We start from the raw sequence: 27,426 nt of genomic DNA, 5'->3' as shown, positions 1-27,426 counted from the left end.
ATCTCCTCTTGTTATTGCACCCTCCTCAGGTGTCTCTTGTTACCTTCCTGAACTCAGAATCACACAGTATCAAAGGTGGAAGGTACTGTGCCAGTGATCAATTTGGACAGCAATGTCCTTTATAACTTAATGCAATGGTAAAAATGGTCTATAATCTGTGCTGTCCAATACAGTAGCTACTAGCTACATGTGGCTATGGAGCACTTGAAACATGACTTATGTCACTAAGGAAGTGAATTTTCCATTTTATTTGAGTTAATTTAAGTTTAAGTTTATATAGCCACATGTGGGGACTGGCTACCATATTGGACAGTGCAGTTCTAGACCGACCTCTCCCCGTCTCCCTCAGTTTACAATGACCTGAAATTCAGAAGAGATTTATCCACAGTTACAAATCCATAACACACTCTATTACCCCCCTTCCCAGCAGCTCCTACTTATCATTTACTGCTTTCCTTTCCACTTTAGTGTTTTCCTTAGCCTCCTGCCTTTTCTGATGGTTTCCTCTTTTTTATCATTGGCAAACAAAAAATTCCACAAAATGATATACCCCCTACTTTAAATAAAAAAAGGATAAATATTTAGGCCATTATATCAGTAATGATGGAAAACAAAGTGTTGTTCTAGCTCTTAATTTTCATCCACTTTAACTTAAAACAACACAGCTGGTGGGCCTCTATTATATCATCTGCACTTTACAGAAGGGGAAAATGAAGGCAGAAAAAAATTTCAATGTCTTGCCTCAAGTCATACACTGAATGGTCAAGTAAAAAGGAGCCAGAGCTGAGAGGTAGAATCCATTATCTTTCAATGAGGAAACATGGTTATCTTGGGCTGCAAGGGAGCAGTGTTGTCAATGGACAAGGCTTTCTGAAATAACTCAATTCTTCCCAGGAAACTGAACTAATTTAGAAATAAAATGAAATTTTACTCAGGAAGATTCTCTGGTGCCAGAGAAATTTTTAATGTTGATTGAAGCTTTGCATACATTCAGGATACTCATAAGGTCTCTAAGGTAGATTCTCTTATAACTAATTAGGCCTGAGCATCTAAAGAACTTATTTCCACCATATTAGTAGAGCTTATTTGCTGTATGAATTCTTTGATGTCTAATAAGGGCTGAACTTACTCGGAAGGGCCTCCCACACTCATTACATTCATAGGGTTTTTCACCTGTGTGGATTCTCTGATGCTGAATAAGACCTGTGCGCCCACTAAAATCTTTCCCACATTCTTTACATTTAAAAGGTTTCACTCCAGTGTGTACTCTATGATGTCCAATGAGATGTGAGCGTTGAATGAAGGCTTTTCCACATTCATCACATTTATAAGGCTTCTCTCCAGTGTGAGTTCTCCTGTGTTTACTAAGGTCTGAGCTATGACTGAAACTTTTCCCACAGTCATCACATTTATAGCGTCTTCTTTCCCTCTGTTGCCACTCTAATCTGCCCTCACTTTCAACAGCATCTTTGGATTCAGGATACTGAGAAATGTCTTTGTTGAGTCTGTCATTTATCTTCCCAAGGAATTCCATGTCTTTGAGCATATCTTCCTTTTGGGACAACTCTTCATTCTTAGTCTTGGTTTCATCACCTGTAACAAACAAACAGAATACAAACAGGTCCTATTCTAGGTTTGAGAAGCAAAAAGCCTCTGGAAGAAAGAACATGTAAATGTTATAAATGTTATAAAAAAATGAAAAGTCACATACAATGCACAAATCAGATATTTGGCACCATGGAAATATATATTGATAATACAGGGAAGAAATTAAGAAGAGGCTGATAAGGAAGATAGCAGCAGGATACATTATTTGGGAATATAATAAGAGAGAAAAAGGCAAAAAATGTGGATCCAGTGTTACCTGGCAATCCTGTGCAAAAGGCAGAGTGGTAAATGGTAAATGGGCACTATAGATATGCCAAGGATAATTAAGAGGGATAAACAGGGAGATTAGAGAACAGAGATGAGGAGGAAGGAAAAAGTTTGGAGGGAACATGCAGGGGCCTGAAACAGGTGGTAAGTGGGAGTAAAATTGAGTAAAAGTGACTGGAGAAGATAATGGGATCAGGGAACCTGAGAGGAATGCAATGAGTAGGAACCATCAAAGGAGGGAAGCATGTATGAAGAATGATAATTAGTTAAAAGAAGAGTGAGAACATGCAGGGCAGGATAAATAGAGGAAGGAAGATAAGCCAGAAGTGTCAGTGGATGGTCTGGTGTATGTGCTGAGTTGAATCCTTTTTTCTGGAACTGATGCCTCGCTATCTCTCCTGTCTAAATCCTACAAACTTTATCGTGCATCAGAATCACCTGAATGGCTTATTAAAACACAAATAGCTGGGGTGCTCACCCCCAGAGACTCTGAATTGGTAAGGCTGGAGTAGAGCCCAAGAATTCGCATTTATAACAAGTTTCCTGGTGTGATAGATACTGCTGGTCCAGGGACGACACTTTGAGAACCACTGGCCTAGCTGTTATTCAAGATTGATCTCAAATGCTGTCTCCTCTAGAAAGTCTTCCCTCATCTCCCAAACTGGATGTGCGCTCTCCCTCTTCTTGATCCCCATGTCCTCAACCCCATGCATAGCATACAACTTGGCACATAGCAAGTACTCATAGATTTGTTGAATTGAATTCTATAAGAAAATAGCTGTTTTGGTGATTTGGAGGGATAAAAGGTGTCACCTATTTGGCATGCTGAAACCACCATCTCCACAGACCTAGGAATGCCAACTGTGCAATAATCATTTAATTACAGATAGTTTTCAGTGGTTCACTTGGCATGATGGAAGAAGCAACAAGAGCCACCAGAACATTTCAGTGCCTGGGCTAGGTATGGAAAACACTGGCTCTGGCCTATCTGAGTGCTATGAATTTCACTCTTCATTGTCATCACCATATCCCCTTCCTACCAAATCTTCCTGAATTACCTTCCTCCTTACAAACATTTTTTAACAGGCAACAGACTTTCTCAAAGTTTGGCTATTTGCTCTAAGATGATATTGTTTTGGAATCTACATGCCACATTATCTCTGGCTAGAAATTATAAGGTCTAGAGCCAGAACATCCAGATTCTAGTCCTGGCTCTGCTGATAGTTTTTAAATTTTGGCAGATGATAACCATTTTGGTTTCCTTATCACCACAGTGCCCTCCTCCGTGCCTGTTGTTTGATCAGATGAGGGAATGTATGATAAAGCATTTGTAAAAGTATAGTGTGACCCAAGTATTGCTAAGTTAGTAGGGTAGTAATCATCAAGCAAATTATGGAAATCAGAGGCACCCCATACCATTACGAAGTGTTCTCAAACATCAACCTAATTGGCTCAACAGCTTCTTTTACATACTGGAGTCACTGCTGGTTGGCTTTCCTGTGGCTTATTGATGAAAGTGAATATTAAAAAAAACACAAAACACAAAGAGTTGTCACCAATGGTCACTTCACTGCCTTCACAGTCCTTAAGATGAGTCTCTCTCCCACAACTTCAGGAGAAAGCTGGAGAAAAATCTCTCACCAGGACATTAAAAGACTTTTTTTTTTTTTTAAATACAGAGTCAGTTTTCCTTGGTCAGCAATTCAAATTATAACCCTCTCCCTTAGATCTGTGATTGAACAATGTAAAGAGTATTATATGGAAACTGTCAAATGTGACCTTTTCTCATCTCAGGGACTGCAGTCTACTTCTTGGCCAACTGGGGTTTCAGGGCCTTGTTGATGTGTCTCTTCCAAGTGCCAGCTAGTGCCAGGCTAATAGGATTGCAAGAGACCTTGTTTCAGAACCAACAAAATTAGGAATATTTGGTTCTAGCATCTTCTGCCAGAGCTGTTCTTCCAATGTTATTTTGGCACATGTAATACCAAGAGTCCTTATCAGTTACAATTCCAGATAAGTCCAGTCCTGCTGGTCACTGAGATGAGGATAAGTCCACAAAGACCATTTGATTACTGTGTGTATGACTTGCTTGACAGTCTAAGGGGAGAAAGGACAAAGTTAAATAACGAGTGAAGTGAAATTGGAACAGAGTTAAGGAGACTATAACTCATTGCTAGTGGAGAGAGTCAGTGTTGTGGGTTAGTAGATTAGCATGTCCAAAAAGTTCCCTTTGAAATACTTCAGAATGTTACACAGAATTGCAAGATACTCAGCTCTCCAAGTTCTTCTGTCATATGTAAAGATAATTCTGTATTAAGTGACTACTATTACAATTCCCAGTTATATTTATAGAGACGAGTCCCGTTACCCTAGCCAACAGCTAATACTATACAATCTTGCTGGTATGGATACAATGAATTTTTTTAAACAAATACTGCATAAAAAAGAGACTAACAATAAATTTATTTTTAAAAGATACTGGCTTTTTGGTACATTATCCTGATGGCTATTGAGAACTGTTTTGGACTAGCAGGCAGGAGCGCCAGGTTTTGATTGTAATCTCACCTCTGCCTCTAACTTCTATGGAAACTTGGACAAGGCACAACCACTGTGGGTATGCTTCCTCAACTGTAAAATGAGGATTTAGACCAGATATTACATGCTTTTAATAAAGTTGAGAGGCACTTTTTGAAATGTATGTATTGTGATTTATGCAGGGGTTTTTTTTGGGGGGTGGGTATTGTTTTGGTGGGTTTTGTTTGTGTTTTGCTTGTCTATTTCTTGTGGTGGTGGGGACACAGATAAAAATTATGTAAAGTTGCTGGTGGTGTACCTTAGAAAAAAAGTCCTATTTATACTGTTCAATGTAGACAAAATGGACTTCCCTAAGAATTCTCAGGCCTCACAGGATAGCTAGATTTCATTAAGCATCTTTCAGTAGATTAGGTTAAGAAAAGACTATTTATATTTTAACTGTATGGTATTCCCTTGAAAAGTTAGCAGCACATGTGTAAGCCTGTACAATTTTAGGTATAGGAGGAGTGCATTTTTCTGGACTTAGGCTAACAGGAAACAGAGTGAAAATAGTCCAGAAGTGTTTATAAAAAAACAAGGAAAGACCATCTAGAATTTAAAGTTTTGCCCAAACCATTAGTCATAATCAGTACTTTTCTGTGTTCTACATGGTAAAATTAATTTAGCATGTTGACATGTTAAATTATTATTGTGACCTATTTTACGAGCCTATGTCCTGTCTCCTCCCAAAGGTGGAGAGAGAAGTTTCTTATTTTATGCCTCCTCACAGAAAAGAGGTGAAGATTGTACATAGTTAAGCTTACTAAAGCTTATTAAAATGGTCTGCATCTTTTAGCTTCTGCCTCAAAATATTCTTGCTAAGACTACCATTAACTTCTAAATGCCAAATTCAGTGGACTCTTATCCGTCTTTATCTTGTGTCCTATTAGCATTGGCTACAGCTGACTTCTCCCTTGTCTTCAGTGACACCACCTTCTTTGGCCTCACTTAGCTGTATGATAGTCCCTGCTCTATATCCTTCCAGAATCCTCTTCCTCCACCCAAACTTCAAATGGTAGCATGCCTCAAATTTTGCATGTGGCTCCCTTCTCAGTTTACTTTATACATTCTTTTTGGTCAACTCATCTACACCCATGTCTTTTACCATCTACCCAGCGATGACTCCCAAATTTTAGAACCATATTTTAAACTGCATCGCCTGCTAGATTTTATTTACTTAGATGTTTCACAGGCACTGCAAATCCACATGTATAAAAATTGAGTTCACTCTAACTCTTCTTCACACAGATACATCCTTCTTCTCATATTCCTCTCAATTACTGACACTATTATCTACCAAGTTGCCCAAGCCATAAACTCAGATTATATTAAAAATACAGCCCCCCGTCCCGCAATATCCCATCAGATCTGTTCACTGTACTTACTAAATATCTCTTGAATTTTCCCCTTCCTTTCTCTCCAGTCTTATTCTCACTCTGGTTCACCAACCTCTATATTTGAGAGTGGTCTCCTCCCCAAGTCCCTTGTGTTTATCTTTTCTCCCTACTATAGTTGTGTGCTCATGCACTTACAAACTTTGGAAAATAGAGAAGAAGAAAATAAGTCATCTGTGATTTCATTATTTTGAAATAACCTTTGTCTACATTTGGAGATAACCCTTCCAGTCTTTTCTTTTAAAAAAATGGAATCATGGACAGTGATTTTTAAAAACACAAATCTGTGCCACCCAGTCCTCTATGTAAAATAATGTGACACCTCCATCTGATAGCATGAAGTTCTGGTATTTAAGAATCTTCACACTAGCGTTTGACTTTCCCTCCCACAAAATTTCTCCATGTCAAAATTAAACTCAGAGCACTTGCTGTTCTTAGAATATGTTATGCTTTTCTTTTACTGTTCTCTCTGCCTGGAATGTTCCCCCTTCCTACGCTTACCGTCTCAGCTCAAGCAAACCTACTCTGTGATACCTTTTCAGGCCAGACACAGGGATAGCTATCTTTTTCTCTGTGGCTCACAGTATATTGTAACTGCCCACTTCTCTGCTTCTTGAAGAACTTAAGTGTCTTATCTTTGTGTTTCTTACCTCTAGCATGGTGCCTGGCGTATAGCTGCTACTCAACAGATGTTTAGTGAAAGAGGAATGAATGAACAGAACAGGGGGTCTCAATCTCACCTCTAAAGCCAACCAATAACCAACCCTTCACTTTAAAGCACTAAAAGACTCCTTTAAATTACACATAATTGAATGCTAGGCTTTCCAGATGTAAGCTAGGAATCTCTTAGCTTAAAATAATTTTTCAGATTAGACAAATCATCTGGCAGGGATCTTAGAGAATGAGAGAACCATAATGGTAAAATTTATAGTAGTGAGAATGGAATCCAGAATAGGCCAGAGTATAACATACTGCTCAGGGGAGGCATTATGGACATGAGAGCCTCTAGAGAAAGGACAGCGAGCACTGAAAAGAGTAGAGTTTGGGTAAATTAGGATTTAAAGTTTGTCTGCTTTTTAGTGTAGCCTGGGGATACACTAGACACCCTGGTTTTTAATTAGAGAGCTGATTAGTGGGATAGGGGAGCAAACCACAACCAAAACCCAGTTAACCTGACATGCAGAGAAACCAAAAAAAAAAAAAAAGCCTGCTATACTTAGTGATTCCTGCTCTCTCTTCCTTACTTCTTTCACCATGGGGGATATTATGCACTGAATTATGGACCCCAAAATTCATATGTTATAGCTGTAACCTCCCAATATGTGACGATATTTGGAAAACGGGCCTTTAAATAGGCAATTAAGGATAAAAGAGGTCATAAGGTTGGGGCCCTAATCCAATAGGACTGGCGTTCATATAAGAGGAAGAGATACCAGGACTTCACGTGCATAGAGAAAAGGCCATGTGAAGACACAGTGAGTCTGCAAGCCAAGGAGAGAGGCCTCACCAGAAACCAACCCTATTGGCACCTTTGATCTTGTACTTTCCAGGCTCCAGAACTGTGAGAAAATAAATTTCTGTTGTTTAAGGCACTCTGTGGTATTCTGTTCTGGCAGCCCTAACAGACTAATACAGGGTATCATACAAATTCTCCTGCTCAAAATGGAAATTTAAGGGAATTTGACACTAGAATCATCAGATAGCAACAGACAGAGGTATAAGGTATTATTAACTTGAATGACTAAATCCTACCCCCACCTGTTGGGCCAAACAGCAGCTTTTAAGTCTAATGAAAAACTAAAATATAATTCTTTCCATGATGGGCCAAGGGTAGGAAGGGGAATAAAATCTTCCACAGTGAAGTGGAGGACAAGCAGGAAAACTTGAGAAGGAGAAGATAAAAGTGAGAAAGCTCCTCTCTAACCTGAGGAATCACCTCTTCCCTCATACACACAGAACTCTTGCTCCTTACCATTCCTTTGGGGCACCCCAGATTCTTGCTCCTGCTGGGTCTTCTTGGGATGGAGCTGGACAGTCAGTGACTCATGTGGCCTTCCCAAGGGGGCCAACTTGTCCAAAAGTGTGTCCTGTCTTTCTGAATTGGCTGGGACCTGGGAACAATGAAGTATGATTGGGCTTGCAAGGTAGATTTTATGAAAGAACTTCAGAGGAAAGATCAAAAGAAGCATCTGCCAGAGACCAGGGACATAGAAAAAGGGTCAAAATTTCATTTGCTTGCAAATGGCTATAATGACTTAAAAAGAAGAGACAGAGGCTAATCTCTACAGTTCAGGACACTGGAGAGTGAAATTCAGTGTCTCTTCTCACAGTGATCTGCAGAGGTCCAAGATCATAGTCTTGGGACTTAAAAGGTATCTTAAAAATCATCTAGCCCAACTTCCTCCAAATGGGGGCATTTCTTCTCTGTGTTGTCCAATATGATAGTCACTAGCAAAATGTGGTTATTGAGCACTTGAAATATGGCTATCACAAACTGAGATACATGAAGCGTAAAATACACACCAAATTTTGAAAACTGAATACAAAGAAAAGAATGTAAAATACTTCATTTTTTATATTGATTAAATATTTTGGGTTAAATAAAATATGTTTAATTTCACTTTTTAAAAAAATGTGGCTACTGGAAAATTTTAATTACATATACATGACTCACATTAGATTTCTATTGGACAGTGTTGTTCTGTAATATCCTTGACATCTACTTGAACCCCAACTTGAATACTCCTATGGAAAGGGAGTTTTTTAAAATAAAGTAGCCTATTTTATTTATAGGTAGCTATGAATGTTAGAAAATTCTTTGTTTTCCTCTGATACCTATTTGCATTCCTGTAACTTCTCACTGATTCTAGTCTTCCAAACTGACACAGAATCAGTCTAGTGTCTCTCTTTACTCAGCCACACTTTAATTATTTGACCCTGGCAGTCAGGTGCCTCCCTAAGCCTTGTTCCTCTCCAGGGTAACATATTAAACACCTTCTGGTGTTCTTTCATACGTCTTTTGCTTTGGCCTGGTTCAGATACCCTGATCTCTCACAACCAAATGACTGCCCCCTTCCCACCTGCTTTCGAGGTTCATCAAGCTCTCTCTCCAGATCCTCCAGCACAGTCACCGCCTCCTCTCCAGTCTCTGGATGGTGCGCCTGCACCCATGCTTGCAGTTCCCTAGGAAGAATGCTCAGGAATTGTTCCAGCACCAGCAGGTCTAAAATCTGCTCCTTGGTGTGGTATTCTGGCCTCAGCCACTGGCGGCAAAGCTCCTGGAGCCGAGTGAGAGCTTCACGGGGGCCAGGTGCATCCTGATAGCAGAGCTTCCTGAAGTGCTGCCTGAAGAGCTCCCTTCTGTGAGGACTGTACTTTTGTGAGATGGAGTGCTGTCCCCAGTAAGGGTCTTCTGCCTTGACTATTAGAAGTCCTTTTTGTTCCTCAGGTTCCAGGGCTGTGGCCATTCTGGGCAGTTTTTCAGGCGATTAATCTCTATCTGGGATTGATTCAAGGAGAATTTCTTAGAATCTTGTCTCAGAGAAAAAGTTGTTACCATAGAGAAATAAAAGCTGCTGTGAACATAAACACACACTAATGAAGGCAGGCAATCAGAGTTGAACAGAAAAAATAGTCTCATAGGAGGCTGTCAAGAACGCTGAAGCAGGGACACGGGTGTGAATCTGTGTTCTACTGTGTAATTTGGAGCAAGTTACTTATCTAGACTAGAGCTACAGATCCTCATCAGTAAAATTATCATGTTTCTCATAGGATTGATGTGTGGATTAAATGAGAACGTATGCAAAGTCCCTGGCGTGGCAGCTGGCACTAGTAAGCACTATATAAACGCTAAGTATTAACAGCTTTGTTAAAAGGCTCTTTCATTCCGCATTCTGAGACGCGAGGGTCCGTCCGATTCAGTGGTTGTGGGGTACGTGCGCCAACCCAGGAAGGGGGTTAGATGGCTATCTCCGCAGAGCAAATCGCTTTCACTCCATCCTCTCCCGGAAGGTCGGCCCCAGATCTCTCTTGTAAATCTGTCGGAGGCGGGGAGGGGTTGCTGCTGACAACTATGCCCTGCCCCCTCCTCTGCTCCACCCAGCATGGGGGAGAGACTCACCTCACAAGCGGAGAGGAACAGGTGCGAAAGCTAGAGTCCTTTGGGCAGCACCAAACAAAAGGCTCGACTCAAACCGACCAATCGGCGCCCTGCCCCTGTCAGCCGGGCACTTCCGGGCCACTCTAGGAAGCCTCGCCTCGGTGGCGGCGGCCGGGCTTCCCTCAGCCCTAGCGGGTGGAGGACCTGGTTCCTGTGCGTTTAACTGATGGGGTTGCGGGGCCCGCAAGCACCGCTTCTTTGCTCTTTTTAGAAAACTTTTTCCATCTCAAGACTTTTTTTCGGTTTAATTATTAAGTAATATGAATAATGTATTCACATGGTTCAGTATTTAAAAAGAAGAAATGTCCCCATCTGGTTTTGATAACCAATGTTTTTCGTGACATATCTAAGTATATATGGTTCTGTAAATATATCACGCAGATATTTATTACCCTCGCTTTTTTCTCCCCTACACAAATGGTAACATTTCTGCACCTTGCTTTTTTCCCTCCTACCAATTGATTTTGGAGATTGTACATAAAGGGCTTCCTCGATCTTGCTCTTTTTTCTTTTTTTAAACAATTGCTTAGTATCCACTTGTTTATATGTGCCATCATTTATTAATAATTACCCCATTGATGGTCATGTAGGTTGTTTCCAGTCTTTCCTTTTTCAAAAGCTGCTGAAATAAATTACTGTGAACATACATCATTTCTCATGTGTAAGGATATATCCATAGGATGTATTCCTAGAAATAATATTACTAGACAGAGTAGGGGCATTTGTACTTTTGTTAGTGCCAAATTACCAGTCATAGAACTTACTCGCGATATTGCTTACCTATACTTGTCAACACAATGTTATAAAATATTTTGATCTTTGCCAATCTGATGGGTGGGAAATGCTTATTTTTTTCTCCTGCTCTCCCTTTCTGACACAAATATTGATTATTCTCTTACTATGCCAGCCACTGTTCTGGAAGCTGGAACTATAGTTTAAAGCAAAATAATGCCCTTGCCTTCGTGGAATTTATAATTTAGCATGTGTGTGTGTGTGTGAGGTGGGGAGGCAGGCAATAAACAAGAAAAATATAGAGTGTATTAAAATTAATGTGTCCATACCCCTTGAGCTAGCAACTTAATTTCTTGGAATTATCCATGTAGAAATACTTATACAAATGTTTGAACATATATACAAACAACACTGTTTATTTAAATTGGGAAATCCAAATGTCCAACATTTCGGAATTTAAATTTCTATATGTCCAATCATTTTATTTTTTACAATTGTTGCCTATCTTTTTTTTTTTTTTAATGCTTTATCTCCCCAAATCCCCCCTGGTACATAGTTGTATATCTTTGTTGCAGGTCCTTCTAGTTGTGGCATGTGGGACACTGCCTCAACATGGCCTGAGGAGTGGTGCCATGTCCGCATCCAGGATCCAAACCAGCGAAACCCTGGGCCTCCGCAGTGGAGTGCGAGAACTTAACCACTCGGCCACGGGGCTGCCCCAATCATTTTAAAAACTAGAAACTAAAAGATGCCAAAGGCATATTGAGTACAAAAAGTAAATTACAAAACAGTATGATATGATGGTTTTTGTAAAACAATTATCTTAAATATGTTCTCAATGATTATCACTTGGGGTAAACTTACAGAGAACTTGTAATTTATACATCATATATTTCCGTAAAATTTTAATTTTTTACAAAAATTTGCTACTGGTGTAAACAGGAAAAGATAATTGTTTTAAAACCCCATTTATTCTTCACAACCTACAAACAGTTTTCGTTTGGTGGATGTCATCAATATCCCTTTTCCCTGTCTGAAATTCTTTGCCTGACAAATCATCTTGTCAAAGGGTATAACTCCTTTAGGATGAAAATCAGATCCAACTTCTCTGTGCTTCTGAAGGGCAATTATAAATGATCAAGTAAACCTGGTGGAACATTTAGGTAGTGTAGAAATAAATAACTTCCAAGTAAGCTTTAGAAAACTCTCCTCTCTGGGGAGAAAAATTTAGAAAAAGGATAAGCTCTGTCTGCTCTTCTTTCCAACAGAAGTAAATGATCAAAAGCCAGAGCCCCTTCCTTTCACTGTGACATAACGTGTCCCTCATAGCCAACTGAGCAAATTAAAAATCCAGATAATGCTTAACTATTTCCTGCTGCTCGTTTAGTGCATCGTTCACAGTCAGCATGTTTCTCCCTCCTTATCTAAAGTCTTGTTACATCAAATTCTCTTATCAGCTTTTCAGACAAACCCTGCTACAGCCCAGAAAATTCTTCAGGTATGCCCCTGGCTTCAGTTGCTCATCAACTTCAGAGAATCAACTCACCAGAGCCTTGGAGCACCTGGTGGTGGTAACTTGAGTGATTGCACACCAGACAAAATGAGGCTTCCAGCCACTGTCACAGATCCTGTTATAATCCTAGCCCTGCTCTGGGCTTAGGTATGTCCTTCCTCTACTTGGGTAGAGCCTCTCTGACCTCTTCACTAAGGCATAAGCAGTCTGGTGTATGACAAGCAGGGCCCTCTTCTTCTGCCCTGCTGTCTATATTTTCCAAAACTACCCAAAAAAACCCCCCAAAAACCACTAGTGGACTGTTTTAAAAATAACAGTACTTGGTAGGTGTATTTTCTCACTTCCTCTCATTAGTTAAAAAGAAAGAAAATAAATGAACTAAGCATTCAACTCAAGAAATTCGAAAAAGAATGAGAAAAAAACCCCAAAGGGAAAGATTAGAAAACAAATAAAGATAAAAGCAGAAGTAAGTGAATTAGAAAATAGAAAAATAATCACATTAATAAATAAATCCAAGAATGAAATCTTTGTATGCAAGCCCATAAAAACAACAAATAAAACAATAAACCTATGGTAAACCTAGTTGAGAGAAATATTAAAAATTATAAATGATAATAGCAGATGAAAAGATGCTATCAAAATTTTTTTAAATCTCAATGAAATTGGTGATTTTCTGGGGAAAAAAACCATTAGTTCCAAAATTCATTCAAGAGGTAGAAAAATCTATATAAACCAATCCTAAAGGAAACAACTGAAAAAGTTATCAAAGAATCATCTCCAGAAAGACTTGGATAATTCTGTAGCATTTTCATTTTTTATGAGTACTTACTACATGTGTACGATGGATTCTTTCTAACTTTTCCATCTCAAATGTACAGAGATGTAGAAAGGGGAGAATCACTCCACTTTCATCATCTAAATTAACAGTCACTGTTGACATTTTGTTGTCATTTACTTCCAATGTTTAATATTTTTAATCTATTTTACACAGTTGTGATTGTATTCTAAAAGCACTTTAATAGGCTGTTTAACATTTTAATGAAAACTTTTCATTTTGTTATAAGCTTTTTATAAGAATAATTATATCTACACACTGAGATAATCGTATGTTATCTTACAGAAGAGTTGGAAAGTTTACGTGAGCTAAATAAGGTGCTTGCTACTACTGTTATAGTTTGCAAACAGCTTTTCCTTTTGCATATATCCTTCATTTAATTTATAATGGGTATTACTATCTCACAACATACTGTTTCCTCTTTAGGGGGAATAGACAAGCCAGATGCCTCCCATACGAAGGCCAAGAATATATTATTGCTCCTCCAGAGAATGCTGCTTGGTTGGTTTTGCTAAGAAGGTGGAGTCCAGGCTGATCAGAGTTCAGTAAGTTGGGGCCTAGAGTGGTAAAGAGAGGTGTCCTGTGTCTCAAAATTCAGAGACCCATGCAGGGCCAGGATCCTCAGTGGTACAAAGCAATAGTAGTGAACTCAGATTTGGATTAGGATCTTTTATATTAGGCATTTGGCCTACATGGCATAGAAATAAAGAGTTGATTATTACTCTGAAGTCACTGAGGTCAATGATCAAAAGAACAAGTGCTCCAGCCTCCATAAACCCTCAACCTCCCCCTCAAGTTTCTTTAAAGGTTGCTTTTTCACTTAATGTTTTCACTAACTTTGCTTCCATTTCCTTTGCAGTTTGTTTTTCTGGCATCTCCAACCTTTCCTCTTTCCCCCTAACTCCTCTTTGCCTTTCTTCCCTTTTTCTTAACTGCTTTTTCTTTTCCCCTCTCCTCCCGCTCCCATTCTGGCCTCATCTTGCTGCTTTCCCACAACTCTCCTATTACTAACTGCTTCAAATTTCAGTGGTTCTCTTGCCCAGTTGAACCTCTGCTTTTAGCCCTAGGTTTTTTCACTGTAACACTGAATGTTGACTCACTTCAAGTGTGTTTTGTTTTTCATCTCACTTGAAGAACTAGTCTCTAAGGATTTGGCTAGAAGCTATTACAGTAGATTTTCAAGAGATTACTTATAAATTCTGTTTAAGGAGAATTTTAAAGTGGCTTTCTTCTACCTTCAGCTGCTCAAAGAATACATTTTTAAATTTATTTTTTAATATAAATCTTCAAACTTTTGTTAGCAGAAAACCATTTGGTCATAAAAAAATCTTATTTGGGAGGTCATATATAAAACTAACTAAAGTGAAGTTGTTTTGGTGGTGAGGGACCTAGAGCCCTGAAGCCCCTCTAAGAAACCCTTAGGGCAGGGGCAGGGTTCACACAGGTGAAATGAATGGGGGGGGTGATATAAGACAATAGGGAGCTGTGTGGCAGTGGGGACCATGTCCAACTGGAGAGTACTGATAATCAGCTCATGTCAACTGTTGCCATGTGGGGAATGTGGTGCCTAATATTGCCACATCATGCACTTTTGTAAAAGAATCTGGAAAGTCAGATTTCATGTGAAATCTCCAGATTCTTAAACAGTTGTGATAATTTTATATTACCAAAAAAACCCATGTGGAAAAAATGCATGTACAGGCCAAACACAGCCCATCCAGCCTGTTTGCCATCTCTGATTTAAGTTGTGAAAGGTCACTGGGAACTTGCATGATAAATCTTACTCCACTCCCACTGAAGCATCCTACCCACACAAATCATAATTCATTCCAATACTACAAAATGGCTTTTGTATTTCACAATGTTTTTAGTGTAGATAATTGATAGGTTAATGCATTTCATCAAGTTAACCAAAAATTCAGGTTTTTCTTTTCCCGTGCAGGTCAGATATTAACTCTAAATTCCCACTCTAGACAAGACTATTATCCCAACTCCAAAGAAAATAGAGGAGGAGAAAAAGGGAAGGGGAAGAGGAACAATAGTAATCTCTAAAATCTCCAGTAATATATCTAATAGAACATTTAGATTTCCTGAGCCACTTGCTTCAGAGAAGAAAGTTTGAGAATAAGGAATGAGCCTTTCCAAAGTCCCAGTTCAGCAGATGGTGTGCCTAGGGGCAGAACATCACAAAGTACTGTTTGGCAAGCCATATATCTCAGCTCCATATGTATTTTCAAATGACTGCTGAAATTACAATAGTGAATGCAGAGTTCCCTAGATCATTGTAATGGCAGCATCCTTTTCTAGTTTTGCTTTTCTGATGTTCCACAGGAATGAGCATAGATAAAAAATTCTGCACCACTCTTGACATCACCAGGGCTTCCCTCCAGTGTGGATTCGCTGATGTACAATGAGGTGTGAGCTCCGCCGGAAAGTCTTTCCACACACACTGCATTTATAGGGCTTCTCTCCAGTGTGGATTCTTCGGTGTCCCAGAAGATGTGAGCTGTTACTGAAAGCTTTTCCACACTCATTACACTCATAGGGCTTTTCTCCACTGTGGATTCGCTGGTGTCCAACAAGAGCTGAACTATGACTGAAGGACTTTCCACACTCATCACATTCATATGGTTTCTCCCCACTATGGATTCTTTGGTGATGGAAGAGGCCTGAGCTCTGGCTGAAGCTTTTCCCACACTCACTACACTGGTATGGCTTCTCTCCAGTATGGACTCTCTGATGTTGTATCAGATATGAGCTCAGACAGAAAGCTTTCCCACAGAATTTACACTGGTATGGTTTCTCTCCTGTGTGGGTCCTCTGGTGTCGAATAAGGCCTGAGCTGTAATGAAAAGCTTTCCCACACTCATTACATTGGAAAGGTTTTTCTCCAGTGTGGGTCCTTTGATGCTGAACAAGGTGTGAACTGTAATAAAAGGCTTTCTCACACTTATCACACTGATATGGTTTTAATCGGCTATGTATTTTCTGATGGTCAATAAGTTGTGAGCTCTGAGTGAAAGTTTTGCTGCATATATTACACGAATAGGGTCTCTTTGCAGTGTGGATTCTTTTATGTCTTATGAGGCTTGAGTTTTGAGTGAATCTTTTCCCACATTCATCACACTTATATCTTCTCTCCCTTGAAGTGTTTCTCTGATATCTTTCATGTTTTGGGGTTTTTCCACGTTTAGGAACCTCTTCATTGATTTGGCCAGATACCTTTTCTTGGGATTCCACAGATACAGTAAGTTCCTGCTTTTGAATCGATTCTCCTTCCTCAATTCTGATCACATCATCTGACATAAAAAGTATAGAATTCAAATGTCATTGAAACATATAGGGAAAAAAATTAAACAAATATACTAGATGTACACAGCTTAAATATACCACCAAATTGGTTTTACAACATTTAAGGAGGAAATTGGGAGATGGCAAATGAAGAGAGGACTAGCAGTGGCTGGACTTGGAGGATGTGAATCAAGAAAGGAGTGGAGAAAAGTCAGGGAGGAGTAACAGTGATCATAGTAAACAGAAGAAGGAAAGCTCTCAAACAAGAATGAGTTCACCAGGGAAGGCTAAAAGTTGAGTAGAGAGGGATGAAAGAACAGAAATTGTGGGAGGAGCAAAAAGAGAAAGGAAGCTGACAGTGGCAGGAACCAAGCTGGAGCCATGAAATAACTCTGTACAGGTTGCTCTGAAGGCCTCTGGGAATATCGAAAAATGGGAGATCAGAGCACAAAGAAATATCCCATTTCCAAATATGGAGAACAAAGAGATTAGAGTTTAGACATATGGAGCAAAAGAGAATGTTATCCTGTGGGGACAGACAAAAACTGCTTTGGCCCCCAAAGACTTTCATTACTCTTTTTGCAAAGGAGAACACTGGGAATCTCTCAAGACTAAAGCTATACTCTGTGGGTTATTCGAGACTTCTCAAGCAGTCATTGACACAGAGAAGATAAATAGACCCTAGACTCCTTTCTGTCCTTACCCAAGGAAACGATGTTCCTATAATTCCTCTGCCTGTCTTTCCTACAGAGGTTCCTCTGAGCAGAAGCCCAACACCCCCATTCCTCCAGAGTGGGAAATGGGACTATTTCCTCAATGGTCAATAATTTCTGAAAAAAATTTCAGGAATTTTTTGAGTGGGAGCGAGGTTGTCCCACTCAAGGGATATTCTCCCTGAAGTAATCCCATTTTAGGACCCAGAGAGAAGGGCAGAATTTGTAACCATGTAGAATAATGATAGGGAAAAGTGATATGCTTTGTGTGGATAAGAGACATTAAATGGAAAAAAAAAAAAAAAAAGGAAAAGATAACTATGGAGACAATTGAAGAACCAGGATGCCGAATGAGTCAGACTAACTCTAGGCAGAGGCACTGGATTGACTGTTCCAAAATGAGTTGGCTAAAGAGACCCTGGAATGAGGCAAGAGAAGCCATGGTCAAAGAGCCGATTCGCGATCTCTGAGAGTGTGGATGAGGGACAAAGCTCACTGGCAACTTGTCTGAGAAAAGTCACAGCCACCTCTGAGTCTTGGGGTTCCTATTCTGTGAAGGGCAGAAACCCAGAGATAAACCAGAGCTGAGAAAGAATGTTGGCAAGAGTAAGATGAGCCTCTCCTCAGGCGCTCCTTTTAGGACAGGGGCCTGCAGTGATTTCCAGCTTGCCACACTGGTTTAAAAGCTCTCATTGTGAGTGGTTATATAAGGTTATCTTAAAGTTTTTGGGCAGTTTAAAACTTTATGTTATAGCTACCCCAGATATATCTGTGTGCAGAATTTAAAGGAAAATTACACAAAGATACACATTTATGCAAGACCATAGTCTTTTAGAGCCATTAACAAATAAAAAGTGCCTAATAAGGATGGAATCCAAAACAGCATTATACCTATAATAGAACTAAAATCCGTATCAGCCTGAGAAGGAAATTTATGGATTATTATAAAAAAAGAAGCACAGTATAGAAACTCCATTTCTAGCTGACTAAAAAAGTTGGGGAAAATGATGTACTTCTACTTAGGATGGCATACTGAGTTCATACTTCATCTCCAAATACGTAGAGTGATAGATAAAAAATAAAAATTAATTGAAAAACACATCTGTGCTAAAAAATAAGATAAACATCCCTGTGGAACAGAAAGGAAACAAAAATAGAGAATGTGGCTACAGTTGAAGATGTGGGCGTGCTGGGCTCCAGGGAGTGATTGAGATCTTAGCCCCAGAGGGAAATGGGAGACTAAAAGTGCTCTATGAGAGGGGGGGCTGATTGATGCCAGAGGCTGGACGGGACATGCAGGCACACACATACACAAGCACCCAGACATATGCAGAGAAAGATACAACCCTGTGAGCGAGAATTATGTCAAGCCTCCTAGAAGCCTGTGACTACATTGGTGACATCTGCTATCACATGAAACAAGAGACCTAAGACTTGGTTCTGGGGAGCCAGGTGAGAGTAACAACAGCATTCCTAAACAAGGAAGGAGAGAATATAAAACAGATCAGAAAGAACTCAAAATGAGTCTAGAAATGAAAATTTCAAAACTTATGAATGTATTGCTATGAAAGATGGTTAACAAAATCACCAATTTAAACATAAATTCAATCCAGATAAAATTACTTTCATCAAAAAACCTGGGGCTGGCCCTGTGGCCAAATGGTTGAGTTCCCATGATCCACTTCGGCATCCCGGGGTTTTACCGGTTCAGATCCTGGGCGCGGACATGGCACTGCTCGTCGGGCCATGCTGAGGTGGCATCCCACATAGCACAACTAGAAGGACCCACAACTAAAATACACAACTATGTACCGGGAGCTTTGGGGAGAAAAAGGAAAAATAAAACCCTAAAAAAAAAAGCACCTGAAAAAATTAGCAGATTAAAGATACCTAAAAGAGATAAATAATGACATACCATCCATGGCAAATAAACAAAGAATTGTGAAATAAAATAAGGAAAAATGAAATAAGCATAGGTGATATAAAAACTGTAGAGAAATTTTAGAAATCGATAAACTGGAGACAGAAGGATAATAACCTGAAAGATAATTGAAGAGGAATCCACTAGGATGTACCACAGAGACAGAAAGACATAAGATATATGAAAAAGCAGTTAAGTGAAATGAATAAATTAATAAGTAGGTTCTAATAGTGTCTTCTGGGAGTTCCAGAAGAAAATAACATAAGGAATAAAAAAGAAGCACTATTTAAAGAACTGATGGCTGAGAATTTCCTAGAATTGAAGAAAAACATGGGTTCTTGGAGCAAACGTGAACTTATAGACTAAACAAGATGAACAAAAATAAAACCATATCAGAATACTTCTTTCTTTTTGGTAGGGAAGATTGGCTCTGAGCTAACATCTGTTGCCAATCTTCCTCTCTTTGCTTGAGAAGACTGTTGCTGAGCTAACATCTGTGCCAATCTTTCTCTGTTTTATGTGGGATGCTACCACAGCATGGCTTGGTAAGTGGTGGTAGGTCCTTGCCCAGGATTGGAACCTACGAACCCTGGGCCACCTAAGTGGAGCATGGGAACTTAACCACTATGCTACCAGGTTGGCCCCCAGAATACACTTTTTAGTGAAACCTCATAAAGGTTAAGAGTAAATCTAAAAGTTACTAAAGAGTAAAGATGGAATTCCTAAAAAAAAGGTATTTAGATTGACAGTCTTTTTTTTTAATTATTCTCCCCAAAGCCCCCCAGTACATAGTTGTAGATTCTAGTTGTGAGTGCCTCTGGTTGTGCTATGTGGGACGCCGCCTCAGTGTGGCCGGATGAGCAGTACCATGTCCGTGCCCAGGATCTAAACCGGCGAAACCCTGGGCCGCCAAAGTGGAGCGAGTGAACTTGGCCACGGGGCTGGCCCCAAGACTGATAGTAGTCTTTTAATAGCAAACAATAGAAGCTAGAAGACAGTGAAGTAGTATCTTCAAAATGCTGAAGAAAAAAAAAAATTGTCAATTAGAATTTTATCCCAGCTAAACCATGATTAAAAAGGGAGGATAAAATAAGGGTAGACATGTAAAGACTAAGTCTACCACCCAAAGAACCTCACTAAAGTATGAATTTCATCAGAGTGAAAACCCAGAGGAAAGGTGTTGGCATACAAAAATGGTGGCTCAGAAATGGGCAAAATTTGTCAGAAAATTTAATTAACAATTTATGATTAAAGAAAAAGAATCTATTTCATATTTTAAAAAGAAACTGGTTCCTATGAGTGACCAATTATAATCTAGGGGGCCTGGGTTTGATCAAAAGTCTAGTTCCCCAGTTATAGGGGAAGAATTTCAAAAAGACCATGAAAATAATGGAATTTAAATTCTTCTGATATTGCCTTCTTTAGCAAAATAAAGGTTCAAGTCACTGTGCTCTCAGGGTGTAATTAATCCCAAGGGAGGTTTTTAAGGGTAGTTTAATAGATGTAGACCAATATTTGACTTTGCTGCTACTAGACCTCTTTACAGGGACTTAAAAGAGGGGGTTTATTCAAGAAATCAAGCTCCTTAGTGGAACTTAGAATCAAGGTCATTGCAACCATGTATTATCTAGTGACTAGATGATCAGATGCCCACCCTATACTCAATTTCTACAGTAGCTCTATTGAAGCATACAATTCTGTATTGTTTGTCCTAAAAATAATTATTGTGACTTCACATGCCATTTGTAGACTGTACCTACCATACCTATAGCTTAAATTACCAAATTTTAAATCTGCCCAAGGACTTAAAGCTCTGAATACCTATCTCTATCTTTAATTTCCCCATGGAATAAAATCTAAACTCATTTGGTGAGTATACAAGCCCTTCATGATCCACTGGATTCTTGACTCTAGTTACACGTTAGAATCACCTGGAGAGTTTAAAAAGCAAACAAACAAAAAAAGCCCATGCCTGGGCCCTGCCCCAGTCCAACTGAAACCAAAGTTCTGAAAGTTCGGCCCAGGCACTGATATATCTTATAAGTCATCCAGATGCAAAATGAGGGTTAAAAACTCTGATGGGAGAATATCCTTGCCTATCTTTCCAGTTTCATTTCCCATAACCTTCCACCTTCCTCACATTTTTATACTTCATCAGTACTAAGGACTTAAGAACACGGGCTCTGGAGACTGACTATTTAAATCCCACATGTATCATTTACTAGCATGGCAATCTGGTGCTATTGTAGGGTACAAGCCGATAGTTCTACCTACCTAAAAGCCTCCAAGGGCAGCAGTGATTTGCATGTCAGAGGGAGTACTAATGTTCAAAATGACTTAAGTCTTCATGAAAAGGATAGACTGTGTTGAATTTACCCTAAGAATGTTATACATATCAGTAAGATGTCCATTAATTGGCTAATGGAAATAATAAAGTTTTAACTATCAAACGACAATCTCCAGTTGTTTAGGGAAACCTTAGCATGCGAAGCACCTTATTTCCTGACAATGTTGTTTCTAGATAATTTGGAAAACATGAATTTCCAAATGATAGCAGGATGCACAAACATACTCTTATAGGTAAGAAGTATCCTAGTCATTAAAAATCCTCCCTAAGTAAAACGAAGACCACAACAAAGAAAGTATAACTATTTGCTTTAGATGACACTATTTCTAACTGACATTCTTCATTCTCCCTTGGGAAAAGTGGGCATCACTTCCACTCATCAGGCATAGTAAGATTCCAACCCTGAACCCTAGATCTCTTGTTCAAGACAGGAGAGGAGTCAGAAAGAGCAACTCTGTCATCTTTGAAGTAACTTCTAGAGCCTTAAAATAAGCGATCTAGCTCTCTTGCAAGCCTCCCTTCCTCTCTGTCATCATTCAAAACTGCCCTACTTTTGGTCATCATAGTGTTGGGCTGGAGCTATAGCAATGGTCTTCAAAGTGGTCCTCTTTCTCCTGTCTCTCCAATCCAGATTACATCTGGTTTACGATGCACATGTTAGTTACTACTCAAAAACCAAAAAAAAAAAAAAAAAAAAAAGGAAAAAGAAAAAGAAAAACGTTCTTAGGCTCTCTGCAATTTTGTTCCAGACCACCTTGTTAGCATTATTCCTCTACCAGACACTCAGTCGGGTAGACCCACCCACATCCTCCTATCATGATCTGTACTTTTCCACATTATTCCTGTTTGGACTTCATCGTTCACCTTTATTGAGCATTTCCTACATATAAGTTGCTGAGGATACACAGAAGGAGCTTCAGACAAGTGGTAATATAGTATGCCAAATGTTATGATAGATATGCACAAGGTGCATCACCTAACTCAAACATGTGGGAGGGTATCAAGAAAGGCTTCCTGAAGGAGGAGACAGCTTGAGTCTTGAAGAATAGCTATAAGTTGGTTTGGTAGAAGAGTGGAGAAGGTGTGGTGACAGGTGGTGTGTTATGAGTACAACAGGGTCACAATGTGTGTGTGTGTCTATACAGCAGTGGGGTAGGGGTGGTTGGGAGAATGTTGAGCATTATTAGCAAAGAACAAATATATCATGGGTTGATAGGACAGGGAAGGAAAGAAGCATTGGGGAAAAAAAATGGGTTGAATGACTAGAAATTCCAATGTAAGCAAAGTATAGAATAGTGGGAGAGAGCTAGAAGACAGGGGAGTGTGAGGAACATACTTCCTGATGCTCTCCGCCCGGTGAAATGCAACCCATTCTTTACCACCCAGTTCAAATTCCAGCCACTCTGCTACCACCAGGGCCTGAAGAGACAGATTTCTCCCTCCTCAGACCATGATCTCTGATATGGTACACGATCATTCACTGTTTCAAACCAACAGCTATCTTTTTATGAGTACTCAACTGTAAGGGATCTCAGGGATCCTCACAGAATCCAGAGCCAGGCCTTACACAGTGAAACTTAAAAATTTACTGGCTTCTTAACAGGACCCACAAAGCTCGCATGTTCTGGCCTCTGACCACCGTCTTTCTCCTACCCTGCCTATCTCTCCATGCTCCAGCCATCTTGGTCTTCTTTCAAACCCATGAATTTCTTTCCCACTTATTTATTTTTTTTTGAGGAAGATGAGCCCTGAGCTAACATCCACCACCAGTCTTCCTCTTTTTGCTGAGGAAGATTGGTCCTGAGCTAACATCTGTGGCCATCTTCCTCTATTTTATATGGGGGATGCCTGCCACAGCATGGCTTGCTAAGCAGTGGCTAGGTCTGTGTCCAGGATCTGAACCAGCAAACCCCAGGCTGCCAGAGTGGAGCGTGCGAACTTAACCACTATGCCACCAGGCCAGCCCCTTTGCCACTTGTTTTTGCTCTTTTGGCCTGTAATGCTTTTCCCTCTAGTATTCACTTGGCTAATTTCTACTCCACTTTTAGGATTCAGTTCCCACGTTACTTCCTCAAAAAGCCCTTCTCTGACTATCCTCTCACCCCATATACAATCTGTCATGGTATATTTATTTGTGTATTTATTTGTTTAATGCCTCTGCCACCAGACAGCTCCACGAAAGCAAGGATCATGTCTGCTGTATTCACTATACTTAGTGCTTTGCAGTGCCTGGCACATAAGTACTCAATATATATGTACTGAATGATTAATGATTCTCAGGTCTCCAGGGAAGCCATATGACCAAGTGTCAACACTAACCACAATCCTGTTGGTGTTGAGGGTCCTGACATTCACCCTTACGCTGGATTTCCATGGGTTGAGGCTGGAGATATGTTGCTTCCTTAGCTGGATCCAGAGGCACCGATGTCTCAGAAAGTACTTCATGTGCACAGGCCTGGGTTGAAACCTGAGGACAAGCAGGCTCATTTGGGCATCTGAAGGGACCACAGTGTACATGATTCCCAGAGAGCCCACAAAGGATCAGCCTACATGCCCACTCCCAACCATCCTCCCATTGAGCATAGGGACCTTTCTTACCTTCTGGCCTGGTTCATCCAGCTCCCTCTCCAGATCTTCCAGCATAGCCACTGCCTCCTCCCCGCTCTCTGGTTGATGCTCTTGCATCCAGGCCTGGAGCTCCTCAGGCAGGATGGTCAAGAACTGCTCCAGCACCAGCAAGTCCAACATCTGCTCCTTGGTGTGTATCTCAGGCCTCAACCACTCACAGCAGAACACCCAGAGTTGGCTAAAGGCCTCACGGGGCCCGGGAGTCCCCTTGTAGCAGAACTGTCGGAAGCGCTGGCGGGATAACTCCTGGTTGTTTGGGCTGCTCCCTTGTGGGCCAGATCCCTGACCCCTGACAGGGCTTTTTTTGTTGCTTACTTCTAAGAGCCTTTTTGGCTCTTCAGGAGCCCGTGGAAGGAAGACAGCAGCCATTCCAGCTCCAATCAGCAGAGAAGAGGATGTCTGCTACAAGTGTTATCTTTAGGGCACCCTCCTAAGGTTACAGAAACCATAGTTAAAAAGATATATATAACGAAGGCTGATTAAATACTCGAGCTCACTCACTAAGTCTAATGTTTCTGTTTTAGAAGAGGAAGCTCAAGCCAAAATTAAAAAGAATTCAATAAAGAAAATTTAAAAAGTAAAAGTTTAAGGCAATTCAAACCTTTTTCCAAGTAGGAGAAGGAATGTTTGTCAAGAAACATCATTTTTGACAAGACTGAGAATATTGTTGGATGCTTGCTTCCCCCAAATAACACCAGAACAATCAGTTGCTGAGCCCAAGCTGAGTTTATTCTTATGAGCCACAGAGTGCACTACCTTGACAGAGTTCTTAGTAGTATCTCCCAGGGAAGGCAAAGTCAGAATATTTATGAGGTTTGGGGGCTTTAAGGCAGTTCTTTCAAAGCAGAATAAGGATTGGACAAGGATCATGATCAATAGTTCAGGATTGATGGACTCAGCAAGGTAAGGTTTTGAGTTGAGGGTTTCAAAAATCTGGATCCTATCCATTGATAGTCGAAGAGTTTGATGTGCACCTAAATGCACTGAGGGGTAAGATCTTGAAACAAATATAATTATTTGCAACTTTTATCTTCCAGGGCAAGAATTTCCTGGAATAGTAAAGTCATGCTGATAAAGACAGTGGAATACTAGTGCCACATTTAGGGAGGACAAGTGAATAGTAAAAACATCTTAATGAAGGTAGTAGGCTATGTGGGTATTGATGGATTCAGTTTTCCATGTAACAGCAGACTGAAGCAGGGCCTATCAGTTTAAGGAAAGACCAACTGATTAGCATGGTGGGCAGTGATTTAAGGGCTTAGCTGTGGATTTCAGAAGACCTGGCCTTGAATCCTGTTATGTTCTCTTACGTGTGGTGGCTTAATCTCTCTAAACTTCTATTTCCTCCTCTGTAAAATATCTTATAGTTTTTTTTTAACGTTTTATTTTGAAATAATCTTAAACTCACAGAAAATTTCCAAGAAAGGTACAGAACAGTCTCTATACCCTTCACCCAGCTTCCCCTCACATTAACATCTTACATAACCACAGCACGATTACAAAACCAGAAAAACAATATTGTTATAATGCAATTAAACTACTGGCATTTATTATGGAGGGCTGTTTTGGGAATAACTACAGAAAGCATTAAATTCAGTGCCTAGTACTTAGTAACACCGCAGTAAAAGGCTGCAGTTACCGCTGTGACCTGGTCATCTAGGCGCCAGCTCGAGAGCCAACGCCCAGCGCTCAGGCACACTGGCTCGTTTTCTGGGCACAGAATTTAGAACCACGCAGAGAGGCCCTCTAGTGCCTTCTCTGCGCCTAGCATGTTACTCACTGGGCATCTCTCAAAAACACCTTCACTTCCCCAGCCCTAAATATTCATTCAGGGGATTCTACAGTGGGCTTGGAGAAAGACTATTTTAGGAATCACTCAAGATAAAGGACATGGGGCCGCTTCTACATGTTGTCTTCCACTAGTTTGGATCTTCGAAGGAATAAGACAACATAGTGAGTTACCCTGCTGGACTTCCAACACCTTTCCCTTTTACCCTGTAACATAAACCGAACTGGCACATCATCCAGGACCCACCACAACGAGCCCAAGACTCGGGAAGGTTTGGCTGTGTGTGTCCCTTAAGCCACAAGGACCTGACAGATCACAAAGGTTTCTGGGAGCTGCCGGCCGCGTTGGACAAACGGGTGGTCCGCACAGACCCACCCGGGTCAGCACCCGTGGCCCAAGAGTCCGGGTCTTCGAAACGTCCTGGCGCGCCAGTCGGAGCTGGGGCGGCGAGGGGGCCCCGCGGAGCCCGGCACGGTCGCCGCCCAGTCCCGCTCCTGAGGGCTCCCCGCCGGCGCTTCCAGCACGGGCCGAACAAGGAGGTGGCGCCTCCCACCCGCGTCTAGCCCACTACGGGGTCCCAGGCAGCGGCGCCCCGCTCTCTTCCCGCCGGTCTTACCCAGGCCCGGGGGAGGCGGCCGCCCGACCCCGACCGGCCCCTTGGCGCCCCAGCCCGGCCGCCGGCGGAAGTGCGTCCGCGGACCCGCCCGGGCCCCGCGCCGGAGCTTCCGGCGGTTTCGGACAGATCCGCGCGGTTTAGCGTGTCCAGGAGAGCTGCGCCTGCCGCCGACTCTGCAAGCCGGGACGCCCAGGCCTATGCGGTTTTGATTTATAGCTCGTCTCCTCTTAAAAAGAGAAGCCGAGCGCCGGCTCCGCCGCGTTGAGTCCCTCCGCCCTCCTCGGCGCGGGGCGGCGGGCCGCGTCCTTCCCAGATGCGCCTCCCCTCCGAGCGTCCCTTCCCCCGGCCCGTTCACCGACCCCAAGTCATCTCTCCCTCCCTGCCAACCCTCCTCCTTGGCCAGCATCCTCGTCCTGCCATCGCAGCCTTCCGCAACGTGAATATATTTACCAGGCATGCACATCGCTCAACCGGAGTATGTCCGCAGGGTTCCCATCAGTATAGTCGTGCAGTCCTGATCATAAATGACCCACAAGGAGAGGAAGGGAAAGGAGGATTAAGGCACGCTCTGATGAACGCTGGGCTGTGTATTCCACTTACAACCCGGAAACACGCAAAAAGCTTAAGTGACCTGCCCAAGTCCGCACAGCCCAGGGACAGGATGCACCCCACGCAGGTGTGATCAACACCTACCCCGGGAATCCCTACAGCGTAGCCACGCTCAGCGCCACACAGCCGGAGACCACCAGTGCTCAAGTTAAAATGGCAGTTTCCGGGCTTATTGTGTTGTATTGACATTTTAAAATGAAACTGCTACATGCCTCTTTTAAATGTATTCCATTGATTTTAAATACCGCCCAGCAGGTGTGTTGCTAGGAGCTGCTCACAACTAGCGTGTGTGCTAGGAATAGAGGGAAAGTATTGAGATGGTTCTTGGCCTAAGGAGCCTACAGTCCAGTTGAGGAAACGGGAGCGAGTGTTTAGAAGCTTGTGGTATGCAGTTGGGTAAACTTGTATTGGAATCCTGAGTTCTTCAATT

At 41.2% G+C, this 27,426-nt stretch overlaps 2 protein-coding genes and 1 long non-coding RNA gene across 8 annotated transcripts in view; 1 reads left to right on the top strand and 2 right to left on the bottom strand.

The window, feature by feature from the left end:
• The window catches only part of LOC103541584 (uncharacterized), a 29,828-nt gene extending 13,793 nt beyond the window's left edge, over positions 1 to 16,035 (top strand). For both annotated transcript variants that reach the window (XR_011529968.1, XR_011529969.1), the window contains 2 exons: positions 13,509 to 13,627; positions 15,414 to 16,035. This is a non-coding gene — a long non-coding RNA (uncharacterized lncRNA). The remainder of the gene's footprint in view (positions 1 to 13,508; positions 13,628 to 15,413) is intronic.
• Positions 941 to 23,758, bottom strand: ZSCAN16 (zinc finger and SCAN domain containing 16). 4 transcript variants are annotated; one of them, XM_070585254.1, is made up of 5 exons: positions 9,964 to 9,983; positions 8,924 to 9,418; positions 7,816 to 7,954; positions 7,351 to 7,402; positions 941 to 1,593 (listed from the first exon to the last, which is right to left on the bottom strand). In XM_070585254.1, exons 2-5 carry the CDS (start codon positions 9,308 to 9,310, stop codon positions 1,590 to 1,592), a joined length of 582 nt encoding a protein of 193 aa, XP_070441355.1. In that variant the 5' UTR covers positions 9,311 to 9,418; positions 9,964 to 9,983; the 3' UTR covers positions 941 to 1,589. The 4 variants fall into 4 exon arrangements, with proteins under 4 accessions (XP_070441355.1, XP_070441354.1, XP_008506647.1 ...); XM_070585253.1 differs by lacking the exons at positions 7,351 to 7,402; positions 9,964 to 9,983 and adding an exon at positions 23,674 to 23,758 and having other exon boundaries at positions 8,924 to 9,342; XM_008508425.2 differs by lacking the exon at positions 7,351 to 7,402 and having other exon boundaries at positions 8,924 to 9,880; positions 9,964 to 10,033.
• On the bottom strand, positions 14,930 to 27,066 carry LOC103541583 (zinc finger and SCAN domain-containing protein 31-like). 2 transcript variants are annotated; one of them, XM_070585184.1, is made up of 4 exons: positions 26,838 to 27,066; positions 23,953 to 24,412; positions 23,674 to 23,821; positions 14,930 to 16,381 (listed from the first exon to the last, which is right to left on the bottom strand). In XM_070585184.1, exons 2-4 carry the CDS (start codon positions 24,349 to 24,351, stop codon positions 15,453 to 15,455), a joined length of 1,476 nt encoding a protein of 491 aa, XP_070441285.1. In that variant the 5' UTR covers positions 24,352 to 24,412; positions 26,838 to 27,066; the 3' UTR covers positions 14,930 to 15,452. The 2 variants fall into 2 exon arrangements, with proteins under 2 accessions (XP_070441285.1, XP_070441284.1); XM_070585183.1 differs by lacking the exon at positions 26,838 to 27,066 and adding an exon at positions 26,388 to 26,669.
• Between the last annotated feature and the right edge of the window lie 360 nt (positions 27,067 to 27,426).

Source organism: Equus przewalskii, chromosome 19, assembly GCF_037783145.1.
Source record: "Equus przewalskii isolate Varuska chromosome 19, EquPr2, whole genome shotgun sequence".
NCBI classification, from domain to species: domain Eukaryota; kingdom Metazoa; phylum Chordata; class Mammalia; order Perissodactyla; family Equidae; genus Equus; species Equus przewalskii.
The sequence above is the reverse complement of the archived record's forward strand: the minus strand, read 5'-3'. Positions and strand labels throughout refer to the sequence as shown.

Coding starts and splice junctions, on each gene's coding strand:
- ZSCAN16 (XM_070585253.1), bottom strand. CDS start 9,310: ATGGCCACAGCCCTGGAACCTGAGGAACAAAAAGGACTTCTAATAGTC. Junction 7,955..8,923: donor TTGATGAACCTCGAAAGCAG/GTGGGAAGGGGG, acceptor CATTGTTCCCAG/GTCCCAGCCAATTCAGAAAG. Junction 1,594..7,815: donor TGGGGTGCCCCAAAGGAATG/GTAAGGAGCAAG, acceptor TGTTTGTTACAG/GTGATGAAACCAAGACTAAG.
- LOC103541583 (XM_070585184.1), bottom strand. CDS start 24,351: ATGGCTGCTGTCTTCCTTCCACGGGCTCCTGAAGAGCCAAAAAGGCTC. Junction 23,822..23,952: donor TGGATGAACCAGGCCAGAAG/GTAAGAAAGGTC, acceptor GCTTGTCCTCAG/GTTTCAACCCAGGCCTGTGC. Junction 16,382..23,673: donor TCAACACCAACAGGATTGTG/GTTAGTGTTGAC, acceptor TTTTTATGTCAG/ATGATGTGATCAGAATTGAG.